The 12,188-nt window shown below is 44.4% G+C and overlaps 1 protein-coding gene across 4 annotated transcripts in view; it reads right to left on the bottom strand.

Annotated features, from left to right (window-relative positions):
* Positions 1 to 929: 929 nt before the first annotated feature.
* The window catches only part of LOC110495772 (vang-like protein 1), a 45,497-nt gene continuing 34,238 nt past the window's right edge, over positions 930 to 12,188 (bottom strand). For 3 of the 4 annotated variants that reach the window (XM_021571190.2, XM_036952228.1, XM_021571191.2), the window contains exons 6-9: positions 8,663 to 8,823; positions 6,471 to 6,618; positions 4,214 to 4,448; positions 930 to 3,975 (exon numbers count right to left, since the gene is read on the bottom strand). In XM_021571190.2, the coding sequence (XP_021426865.2) occupies positions 3,715 to 3,975; positions 4,214 to 4,448; positions 6,471 to 6,618; positions 8,663 to 8,823 (805 nt within the window). In that variant the 3' untranslated portion in view covers positions 930 to 3,714. The remainder of the gene's footprint in view (positions 3,976 to 4,213; positions 4,449 to 6,470; positions 6,619 to 8,662; positions 8,824 to 12,188) is intronic. The other variant, XM_021571192.2, reaches the window with a different exon arrangement.

Genomic DNA, 12,188 nt, shown 5'->3' with positions numbered 1-12,188 from the left:
AGGAGAGCTTTGTCAGACTCTGTGAGCACAGGGTAGTACTATAGATCTGCCCTACCCAGAACTGATCTTGTTCAGCAGAGCCCAAAGCCCAAAAGGCCCGACTCAGAGCAGGCTGTGAGAACAAAATACCACTGATCTCTCCCCTCTGCTTCAGTCGGTCTGCACACAGCCAGGCCAGCACACATCACCAAGTCATTACAAAACCAAACGAGGGAAAGTATGAGGAAAAAAAACATTCCATTTAGATGCAAATGCTTCTCATTTCCTCTCCACACTCTAACAATGTATTTCTGTGGCTCTTCTGGAGAGCGAAGGAGAAACGAGGATTAAACCGGTGATAGATGAGTAGTGACAGGTGGGCCCGCAGCTAGTTTTCGGGGGATGAGGTTGCGTGCGTCGCCGCTGCACACATTCATTTACCCACAAGGCTGTGTGGCACCCCACTGAGAGCCTGACAGCAAGCCAATTACTATGGGCACCATGACAACAACCAGCCAGCCCCAAAATAACCCAAAAAGCTGACATTTGGCTCATATAGCAGGATCAAACTGTTAATGGGCAATGACAGAGCAGAATGTTTGAAATTGGGTTTTGACATGTTAATAGGTCATAACAACATGCTGTGGTACTTGTGGTTAGTCTGGCAGCACTGTATTCATTTATAAAGTAGTGGAACTCGAGTCTAGACAATTACACACACTGACAGCTCCTCATTGAGCCTTCACAGAAGAGGCAACAAGTCATGGTCATTTCACTTCCTATGCCTGGGTGACAGTCAATACAAGTGATTTCTTAGTACCAATGGCACTCAATGTGTTACCTATAACCACCACAGGACCACAGACATGCTTAGGATACAGTTGTATGGTCCTCAAAAAATATCATTTCAATGGAATGCTTGAAAAAGTCTTTCTTAGAGCCAGTTAACGAATGTTCATACAAATGTTTATTTTACACAAATGCCTGTTGTATAGTGAAATTGACACATTGGTTACAATGCGATGTCAGGTCAGTAACAAGCAGAGTTCTACAGTATGGGTGCAACCTGGCTAACCTTTAGCCTGGTCGCAGATCAGTTACTGCCAGGTTAGCAGAACCTGGCAGTAACAGCACAAACAGATCTGTGACCAGGCCAGCAAAACATGACAGAGGTCAATACGCAGGTTAGCATTTATTGGGAAGACTCGTGTACTGGAGGCAGCTCTACAGAGTGGTCACAACCTGGCACAGCCGGAAAGTCCTGCTCGTAACCACACCGCGAACACTAACCTTTAAGAACAAAAAAGCACATTTTTGTTTTCATGAATTTTTGCCATACAGCAAATTTGGACTTTTCCGCTGGCACATCTAGTGGAAATCGCTCAGTTCTGCCTCCAAGGCAAGACTAATCCCAATAAACGTCAACATGCAGTCAATACAGGGATCGCTGAGCATGTGATAAGGGAATGGCTACATAAATACATACAGTGTAAAGACAAGAGGCACAGTCACAGGAGTTGGGGTTCATACAAAGTCCATCAATTATGGGTACAAAAGACTCCGTGCTATAAGTATAAAAATATGTTTGTTTTCATGACGAGAAAACATAGAGTTGCATTTCCAAGTGGCTTTTATGAGCCACATGCTAATCGTTAAAAATGGTTTGTCTATAACTGGACACGGGCATCATGCGTTTGTTTGTGAATGTGTGAAAATGTGTCGGCACCCATCAACAGTAACCCCTTGCCAGACCAAAGTCTGACACCTTCTGGTTTGTCTGCCAGGTGGCGCTGACGGGCAGTTTGGTTTTTTAGGAATGACACGCAGAGCTGTAATACCGTTGAGGACCTCTACAAGCCAGAAGTCCATTCTACATGGGGATTTATGAGGTTTTACGTAGATAGGATCCTGATCACCTCTGAAGCAACTCATCCTGGATGGATCTCAATCTGCCACCTACATTCACTAGGGGAGAATATAGGATTCTGATGTCATTAGGGATTTTTATGTTCATCCTCAAAGCTATCAGGTCCCCAGATTCACGGCTCAACATGATATCTCGCTTGATGACATGGTAATAGAAGACTAACCAGACGGGTGAGTTACAAGGGAGGCTCCTCTTCACCCCCTAGTACCGTACTCACCATCTCAAGAGGCGATTAGCTTAATTAACCACTTAGACCTTACATGGTAATAGCTGCAGAATAGAGTTCTGCGTTCTGCGCTGTGGTCCAAATCAGTGTCATACATTAGTTGTATCTGTGCATTTTCTCTCGCGGAGTGCTCTATCTTGCAAAGTAAGTGTGATAGATGTGAAAGCCTGAACCCTGAGAAGAGATATATGCGGGGCATGTGTTGCTTTATAAAAAAAAGTAGCTGTCAAGTTTCAACAAATATAAGGTCCTAAATGGACTCATTATCAAAATATGACTAAGCTGGGAAGTGTGAACGTCCCATTTAAAATTGAAAAGTGGAACGAGACAGCAGCACATCTCCAAAATCCATTACAGAAGCTGGAAATATTGAGTTACATCAGCAATCAGGATCCTATGGGATTCCTAATATGGGCGACTATGGGTTTTAAACATTTGAAGAGCTCTGCTTTACAAACCAGCCATGAGTGTATATTGGTATCTGTTCATTTGGGATATGGATGGACCATTCTGAGCCCCCATGTTGACAGCAGTACTTATAACATAACATAGTACAGAATAACCTTCTGTTACAGAGAGAGAGAGCTGGCTTGTGGACAAGATGTACTGCAGTATAACATGCTGTTGTATTGCGACATTGCACCTGGGAACGTGCTGCTGTACGCATAAGCCGTACTACAGTACACACTTTGAGGCCTAAAAATATTTTAGCAAGATCCCTTGGGGATTTAAGGCCTTCAGCCTTGGGGTTAATCATATAAATGGGCATTGAATTTGAATATCTATTTAACAATCACCTATAAAACAGCTAAAACAAGGGTTTTGTTTAACAACGAAGGCTACTGATATTCATGTCTTACTCTGTAAATCCACAGATCGGGATATAAGGAAATGGGATGGAGATTGACCCAGTACACAGACTTAAACAACATTATATCACAATGTGTTTATACATAATCAATATACAGTTGTAGAGAACATGTGCATGTAACGCAAAAAAAAAAAAAAGTAAATTAAGTAGCTATAGTTTCAGAACAGCAGACAGGCCTGAGACGGTTGTGTTAAAAGATACATTTTGTCCAGAAGTTAAATAGTGGCAGTTCACCATCTGTAGTGGTTTGGCTGAGGGGGAATGAAGCAATGTCCATAGCAACAGTAGTGTCATTTGACTCCTCGGTGAGATGTCCCCCTCTTGAGCCATGGAATTAAAACAATTCCTCGTCTTGAGCTCGGCATCAGTCTTTCAGAGGTGGAACAACGGTGTTCATAGACATTGACACATATGCAGTTGTGTGCACACATTGTTCATCTATAGATCCATCTCCACAGAGTTCAGTTCAATCTTCTGTGTGTGTGTGTGTGCATGCAAGACAAGTCAAATTCATCACCGGTGTATATATTTTTTTTATATTAACTCAAACCAGGTAAACCATAGATAAAAAGGACAATATTTTCCAATGGGTGTGTAACATATATTCATATATAATATATAAAAAAATCCTCAAATAAAACCGCAAACCTAAAATAAAACCATTTTGAAAACAAAAAAAAGGTGTGTGGTGGTAAAAACAGTTGTCCAGTTCTACACAGAGGTCTCTGACTGTAGCCGCAGGACGAACTTGTGCGACTTGGGGTCGATGAACTCCTCTGAAAGCTGGATGTAGGGGATCCTTTTGGTAGTCACCACCAGGCTGAAGTCTATGCACTTGAGGAGGAAGATGGCGCCCTCCTTGAGGCCGCTGGTGACCGACGCCTCGCTGACCAGAGTCCACTGCCGGGCCAGCCAGCGTTCGCGGCCGTACTGCAGGGTGGGCCCGGGGGTCAGGTAACTCTCCAGGAAGGCCTATGAGGAGAGGAGTTAGCACTTTCCCGATAACATCATTATTTGTTACTACTGTACAAGTAAGGTGCCACTCAAAGGAGTTGGTCAAAACCAGTGGGTGATGTCACCTTAAGTTGGTGGATGGGCTCATTATAATGGCTGGAATGGAATACCAAACGATTCCATTCCAGCCACTACAATCCGCTCGTCCTCCGATTTCTCCTCCCACCAGCCTCCACTGATGAGAACACTTGGTCACCTTGGGCGTCATGTTGTTGGTGATGCAGAAGGCCAGGTGCTGCTGGATGCTTTCCATGCTGTGGCAGTGCTGCTGCCTGGTGGTACGGAGGTACTTCTGCAGAGAGCGGGCCATGGAGGGGAAGATGGCCTGGGCAGCCTCGCGCGGGTCCATCACGTCGCCGGGGGCTTTCTTCTGCTCCTCCTCCTGCATACGCTTGATGTGTGTGAAGGCCTCCTCTACCGCCACCACCAGTCTAGGAGGGCACAATGTGGTTGTTCAGCACATATGATGGAGTGTTTACTTCTACTACAGCGGCTTTGGAAGCATCTAAAAAGGCTTTACATGGCATAGGAGTAATACATCAAAAATAATATAGAAATTTAAAAAATACCTGTACTTGTCTTTTCCTACCAGCACCGAATTAGCTGATAACTACAGTACCAGTTTAAAGTTTGGACACACCTACTCATTCAAGGGTTTTTATTTATTTAGACCATTTTCCACATTGTAGAATAATAGTAAAGACATCAAAACTATGAAATAACACATCTGGAATCATGTAGTAACCAAAAGTGTTAAACAAATCCAAATATATTTTAGATTCTTCAAAGTAGCAACCCGTCGCCTTATTGACAGCTTTGCACACTCTTGGCATTCTCTCAACCAGCTTCATGAGGTAGTCACCTGGAATGCATTTCAATTAACAGGTGTGCCTTGTTTAAAGTTCATTTGTGGAATTTCTTTCCTTCTTAATGTGTTTGATCCAATCAGTTGTGTTGTGACAAGGTAGGGGTGGTATATAGAAGACAGCCCTATTTGGTAAAAGACCGAGTCCATATTATGACAAGAACGACTCCAATAAGCAAAGAGAAACGACAGTCCATCATTACTTTAAGACATGGTCAGTCAGTCAATCCGGAAAATGTCAAGAACTTTGAAAGTTTCATCACATGCAGTCGCAAAAACCATCAAGCGCTACAATAAAACTGGCTCTTATGAGGACCGCCACAGGAAAGGAAGACCCAGAGTTACCTCTGCTGCAGAGGATAAGTTCATTATAGAGTTACAAGCCTCAGAAATTGCAGCCCAAATAAATGCTTCACAGAGTTCAAGTAACAGATGCTTCTCAACATCCACTGTTCAGAGGAAACTGCGTGAACAGGCCTTCATGGTCAAATTGCTGCAAAGAGACCACTACTAAAGGACACCAATAAGAAGAGGAGACTTGCTTGGGTCAAGAAACACGAGCAATAGACATTAGACCGGTGAAAATCTGTCCTTTGATCTGATGAGTCCAAATTTGAGATTTTTGGTTCAAACCGCTGTGTCTTTGTGAAACGCAGTGTAGGTGAACTCCGCATGTGTGGTTCCGATCGTAAAGCATGGAGGTGGTGTTGTGATGGTGCGTTGCTGGTGACACTGTCTGTGATTTATTTAGAATTCAAGGCACACTTAATCAGCATTCATACCACAGCATTCTGCAGCGATATGCAATCCCATCTGGTTAACGCTTAGTGGGACTATAATTTGTTTTCAACAGGACAATGACCCAACACACCTCCAAGCTGTGTAAGGACTATTTGATCAAGAAGGAGCGTGATAGAGTGCTGCATCAGATGACCTGGACTCAACCTAATTGAGATGGTTTGGGATGAATTGGACCGCAGAGTGAAGGAAAATCAGCCAACAACTGCTCAGCATATGTGGGAACTCCTTCAAGACTGTTCGAAAAGCATTCCAGCTGAAGCTGGTTGAGAGAATGCCAAGAGTGTGCAAAGCTGTCATCAAGGCATAGGTTACTACTTTGAAGAATCTAGAATAAATGTTGATTTGTTTAACACTTCTTTGGTTACTACATTATTCCATGTGTGTTATTTCATAGTTTAGATGTCTTCACTACTATCATACAATGTAGAAAATAGTACAAATAAAGAAAAACCCATTGAATGAGTAGGTGTGTCCATTTTTACTGGTACTTTATTTAGGGTAAACGTTCTTACTACAACTGTCTCTCCACCAGCTATCTTAAGATGAATGCACTAATTACAAGTTGCTCTGGATAAGAGTGTCTGTTCAGTGATTCAAATGTAAACGTAATCTAATATCAAACCAAAGAGAGGAGACATACTTTAGTATCCGTTTGGTTGGTAAGTCCAAACGGCTCCTTTACCACCAAATACGTACCAAAACAATCCCCATATGTCCTTCCATTCATTTATCAAACAGCCAAACCCCCCCCCCCCACCCCCCCACCCCCCCCAAACCTGTCTCTCACCGGGCCTTGCGTTTACGGACGCGTCTCTCGTGCTCCGCCTCCTCGTAGTACAGCTCGTTGTGATTGGTGTCTCGGCGGCGGGCAGCAGCGGCAATCATAGCCCGAGACTGGGAGTGGGCCAATCCGGTCGCTGCGTTGTTCCCAGGGCCTAGGGAGGCAGACAACAGAGGGATGTTAGCTTAATACAGGTGTTCATTATTTGTATTGATACGGAATCTTGCAAAGTCAGAGTGTCAAGATATCTCACACACTAACAAACACGCCCTATACTCAGCCTAAGACAGACATATAGACACTTCTAAAAAAAGTTTTTATTTGTTTTAAAACACTTCTTTGCATCTTTGAATAGTAGTAAAACCTAAAATCATAAAGGACGGAACACTGTAGTCATCAACAAAAATCTGTATAGTTGAAAAAGCATGTTCAAACCACCACACCCACGCATCCACTGTTTAACATTCAGTTATTCCGGGTTCTCTGCTACTCTGCCTCTCTGTGTCTTTGGGTGGTGCTGAGTGTCCGTCTTAATAAACTTCCCAGGACAACTTCAAAAGTTGAATGTCAGGCGCATGTCATTATGAGAGTGTTAATATGCAAGAGAGCGACGGCTCATGTTAATAGGGGCTAAGAGAGGGCTGGAGCTGCTGCAGTATTAAATGTAGGGTAGGCTGGGGGTTCGGGACGGGAGAATTCCATTATATATCCATGCCCTATTTCTCCAGTCTGAGAAACGGCAACCATGTTTGCACAGCCAGTCAGGTCATGAACCTGTCAACTTACCAACCCGAAAGAGAGATTTTTTTGTTGGGGGGTTAATACCATGAAGAAGAAATACCTGGTGAACAAAATAACACAGTTTGCTTGATATAAAGGCGAGAGCCCTGTGGGTCTGTACATGTGCATTTCATAAAATATAGTACTGAAAAGCTAAACATTGGGAATTAAGGGTGGCTGTCTATGAGTATCATGACTCAAAGCCATGTCCCCTGCCAACTCATCTGAAGTGTGTGTTCTAACAGCCTCTACCATGCTTAGTGGTTAGGTGATGGACCTTGGTCATGGATAATGGAGGGAGGACAGTCTCTCTCCCAGACTTCCCCATGTTACTGTCCCTGCTGCAGTTACTGTGATGACACTCCCCAGAGACCAGCTCCTCAATGAGGAGAACGAGAGGAGAGCGACAGAGTGGGCAGTATAGCTATTGTTTTAACACTGCTGGCTGTCTCATCTCTGAGCACTACTGGAGGGTAGAGGGAGGGATATGGAGAGGAGGAGGGCAGAGATAGAATAGAGGGAGGAAGAGAGCAAGAGCCAGAGGGAGGAAGAGAGCAAGAGGGAGGAAGAGAGCAAGAGCCAGAGAGAACCAGAGAGAGGAAGAGAGCCAGAGGGAGGAAGAGAGCCAGAGAGAGGAAGAGAGCCAGAGGGAGGAAGAGAGCAAGAGCCAGAGAGAGGAAGAGAGCAAGAACCAGAGAGAGGAAGAGAGCAAGAGCCAGAGAGAGAGAGAGAAAAAAATGAACGAGAGAACAAGGGGGGTGTGGGGGTGGAGGTGGGGTACACTTTTGGGGAACACAGGAGATTTCTTGTGAGTACTCATGAAGTAGTCATGATGCATCTTCACTTCAAAACTAAACATGTTCAAACAAACGCATTTATTTAGTTTCCCTCTCTCCAGATATCCTATTAGATTTCACTCTTGCCCAGAGCTGACTTTACAAATTCAAAAAAGTATTATTCCATATCAGAAACAGTCAAAGCAGATGTTCAGCTAAAAGTGAAAATGTATAACATTAGTAAATAGATGCAGCGATAAATAGTCACTAGGTCAACGTCGAAAGTGACATCACATGCTTTGGGTGTGGCCTACACAAGTGAGTTAAATCATTTCACAGCAGTGTCTCTAAACCAATGAGGCATGCCGATTAAAGTGGTGTGCAAGGGTCTCTCACTGGTCTCCAGTGAGAGAGAGGCGGGTTCGTCAGTGAGTCCAGCCAGTGCTCAGAGATGCAGGGTTTTAGTGAGAGTTATTCTATAGAACTACTGAACTTACTGTCCAAAAGGTAAGCTTTCAGTTTGGCTTTAAAGGCCTCTGGGTGTTAGAGAGCAACCGAGAAGAGGAGAGAGTCAAACATCAAGCCCAAAGGACAGATAAGAGAACATGTATAGATAAACCCAAGGAGTCTCCATGCACTTACCGGTAGCGGGGGTTGTGGGGAACTCACCATCCACATTATACACCTTGAGGCCGGCCAGGTGCTTAGCAGCCCGGGACTTCGAGGCGGTGAGCAGGGCCGGGTTGTGGACAGAGAAGTCTCTGTAGTAGTTCTCTATGATGGCCAATGCTGCCCGCTGAATACTGCGCACACAAAGACAAAGAATAAGGAGAATTTGAGATTTACTTGGAACCTGGACATAGAAGTTTTTTTTTTTAATAATTGAGCTAATAATCAGCTAATAAAATCCACGACTATAAAAAAATATCAATAACATAAAATGAATAAACCGTGAAAAAAAGATATATACACAATCGATAAAAACAGGGAAACCAGACACTGCAAGGTCTGACACTGAGGGGAGAAGATGGGGGTGACACACACACACACAGCAAAAAAAGAAACGTCCTCTCACTGTCAACTGCGTTTATTTTCAGCAAACTTAACATGTGTAAAAATGTGTATAAATATAACAAGATTCAACAACTGAGACATAAACTGAACAAGTTCTACAGACATGTGACTAACAGAAATGGAATAATGTGTCCCTGAACAAAGGGGGGGTCAAAATCAAAAGTAACAGTCAGTATCTGGTGTGGCCAACAGCTGCATTAAGTACTGCAGTGCATCTCCTCCACATGGACTGCACCAGACTTGCTGTGAGATGTTACCCCACACTTCCACCAAGGCACCTGCAAGTTCCCAGACATTTCTGGGGGGGGGGGGGAATGGCCCTAGCCCTCCGATCCAACACGTCCCAGACGTGCGCAATTGGATTGAGATCCGGGCTCCTCGCTGGCCATGGCAGAACACGGACATTCCTGTCTCGCAGGAAATCACACACAGAACGAGCAGTATGGCTGGTGGCATTGTCATGCTGGAGGGTCATGTCAGGATGAGCCTGCAGGAAGGGTACCACATGAGGGAGGAGGATGTCTTCCCTGTAAAACGCATAGCGTTGAGATTGCCTGAAATGACAACAAGCTCAGTCTGATGATGCTGTGACACACCGCCCCAGACCATGACGGACCCTCCACCTCCAAATCGATCCCGCTCCAGAGTACAGGTCTCGGTGTAACGCTCATTCCTTCGACGATAAACGCAAATCCAATCACCACCCCTGGTGAGACAAAACCGTGCCTAGTCAGTGAAGAGCACGTTTTGCCAGTCCTGTCTTGTCCAGCGACAGTGGGTTTGTGCCCATAGGTGATGTTGTTGCCGGTGATGTCTGGTGAGGACCTGCCTTACAACAGGCCTACAAGCCCTCAGTCCAGCCTCTCTCAGCCTATTGCAGACAGTTTGAACACTGATGGAGGGATTGTGCGTTCCTGGTGTAACTCGGGCAGTTGCTGTTGCCATCCTGTACCTGTCCCGCAGGTGTGATGGTCGGATGTACAGATCCTGTGCAGGTGTTGTTACATGTGGTCTGCCACTGTGAGGATGATCAGCTGTCCGTCCTGTCTCCCTGTAGCGCCGTCTTAGGCGTCTCACAGTACAGACATTGCAATGTATTGCCCTGGCCACATCTGCAGTCCTCATGCCTCCTTGCTGCATGCCTAAGGCATGTTCACGCAGATGAGCAGGGAACCTGGGCATCTTTCTTTTGGTGTTTTTCAGTCAGTAGAAAGGCCTCTTTAGTGTCCTAAGTTTTCATAACTTAATTGTCTGTAAGCTGTTAGTGTCTTAATGACCATTCCACAGGTGCATGTTCATTAATTGTTTATGGTTCATTGAACAAGCATGGAAAACCGTGTTTAAACCCTTTACAAATGAAGATCTGTGAAGTTACTTGGATTTTTACAAATGATCTTTGAAAGACAGGGTCCTGAAAAAAGGATGTTACTTTTTTTCCCTTGAGAGAGAGAGATATATATATATATATATATATATATATATATATATATATATATATATATATATATATATATATATATATATGTGTGTGTGTGTGTGTGTGTGTGTGTGTGTGTGAGAGAGAGACTGTTACTTTGAACCATCATGTTATCATTACCCGCCCCCCTGAACACAGGGCCATATCCCTGCTGCCTAGGCTCTGCAAATAAACACAGAACAGAACAGAACCTCACAGCGCTGCTGGGAGAGAGAGACTACTTCCTATTGCTGCTGCAGCATGGACGTCATGTCCCGGCACAACATGCCATGTCTTACCTCTCAAAGACAGCAATATTTCACCAGTTGAGACTTTTTATATGCGTTCTATTCTTGTGCTTCAGCAATTCATTACGTAACAACTGAGTATGGCCTGAACCCATCTCTAAGCCATTGGCAATGCAGACATGTTGTCAAGTGATCAATGTACCAGTGCTGATTAGCCAGCTACACAATATCCATTTTGTTTACGTGCCTTTACACAGGTCCAGGTTGACCGTTAGGGTTTTGATCTAGAAATGCCAGGGATCATTTTCTGCTGTAGCTTATTGTAGCCTACTGATCCAATCAAGCCCTGTTAGTACGCTGCTGAGACACAGTCAGAGCCCAGTTCCTCTGCGTTGTAACTGCATTCGGCCTACTGAGAGCAGCAGCAGATGCAAGCAGCTTTTCACAGGCCTACAGGAGTACAGGGTCATTCCTCACGGCTCAACTGACTAGTCTACAGTTCCCTCGCTCTAGAAACACTATCCCCCCCTCTTATTTAACACTGAATCCTGTCTCAAAGCTTTTCATTTCAAAGGGCTCTCTCTCCCTTTACATCTTTCTCTCCACCCCTCTCTTCCCCTTCTCCTCCATTCCCCTCTCCTCCTCCCCGGGTCTCGTGTCATTTGTTAAGAAGAGCAGGGAGCTAAGTTAACTGTTGCAGACTGAGTCAGGGAGGGAGGGAGTACCACGTGCTTCCTATTCCCCCCCGGGGAAACCAGGAAGCACACTGAGGCTACTGTCCCCCTCTGTAGACAGACACAGTCCTCTCTACTAACCTCTCCTCCTCCTTATTCCCCTATTGATACTACACCATGAGAAAGGTCTACTGCTGTGTACCGTTCCACATGGAAGAGTAAGTAGGAGAGAGCAAGTGAGGAGACAGAGAAAGAAATAGTCATCACATGGGACATCCTAACAGCAGTGACATGGAGGGGGAGGTATGCAACTTTACACACCTAGTGCTGACGCAGGGGAAATGTCAGGCTAAGTGACAGGACATTATGGATATATACACTCTCCCTCATCGCAGTGCAGTATATATATATATATATATATATATATATATATATATATTACATACATACTGCACTGCGATGAGGGAGAGTGTATATATCCATAATGTCCTGTCACTTAGCCTGACATTTCCCCTGCGTCAGCACTAAGTGTGTAAATATATATATATTTGGGTCAGAAGTTTACATACACTCAATTGGTATTTGGTAGCATTGCCTTTCAATTGTTTAACTTGGGTCAAACGTTTCGGATAGCCTTCCACAAGCTTCCCACAATAAGTTGGGTGAATTTTGGTCCATTCCTCCTGACAGAGCTGGTGTAACTGAGTCAGGTTTGT

The sequence above is a fragment of the Oncorhynchus mykiss genome, chromosome 18, assembly GCF_013265735.2.
Source record: "Oncorhynchus mykiss isolate Arlee chromosome 18, USDA_OmykA_1.1, whole genome shotgun sequence".
NCBI classification, from domain to species: domain Eukaryota; kingdom Metazoa; phylum Chordata; class Actinopteri; order Salmoniformes; family Salmonidae; genus Oncorhynchus; species Oncorhynchus mykiss.
Note: the sequence above shows the minus strand (reverse complement) of the source record. Positions and strands in the feature narration are given on the sequence as shown.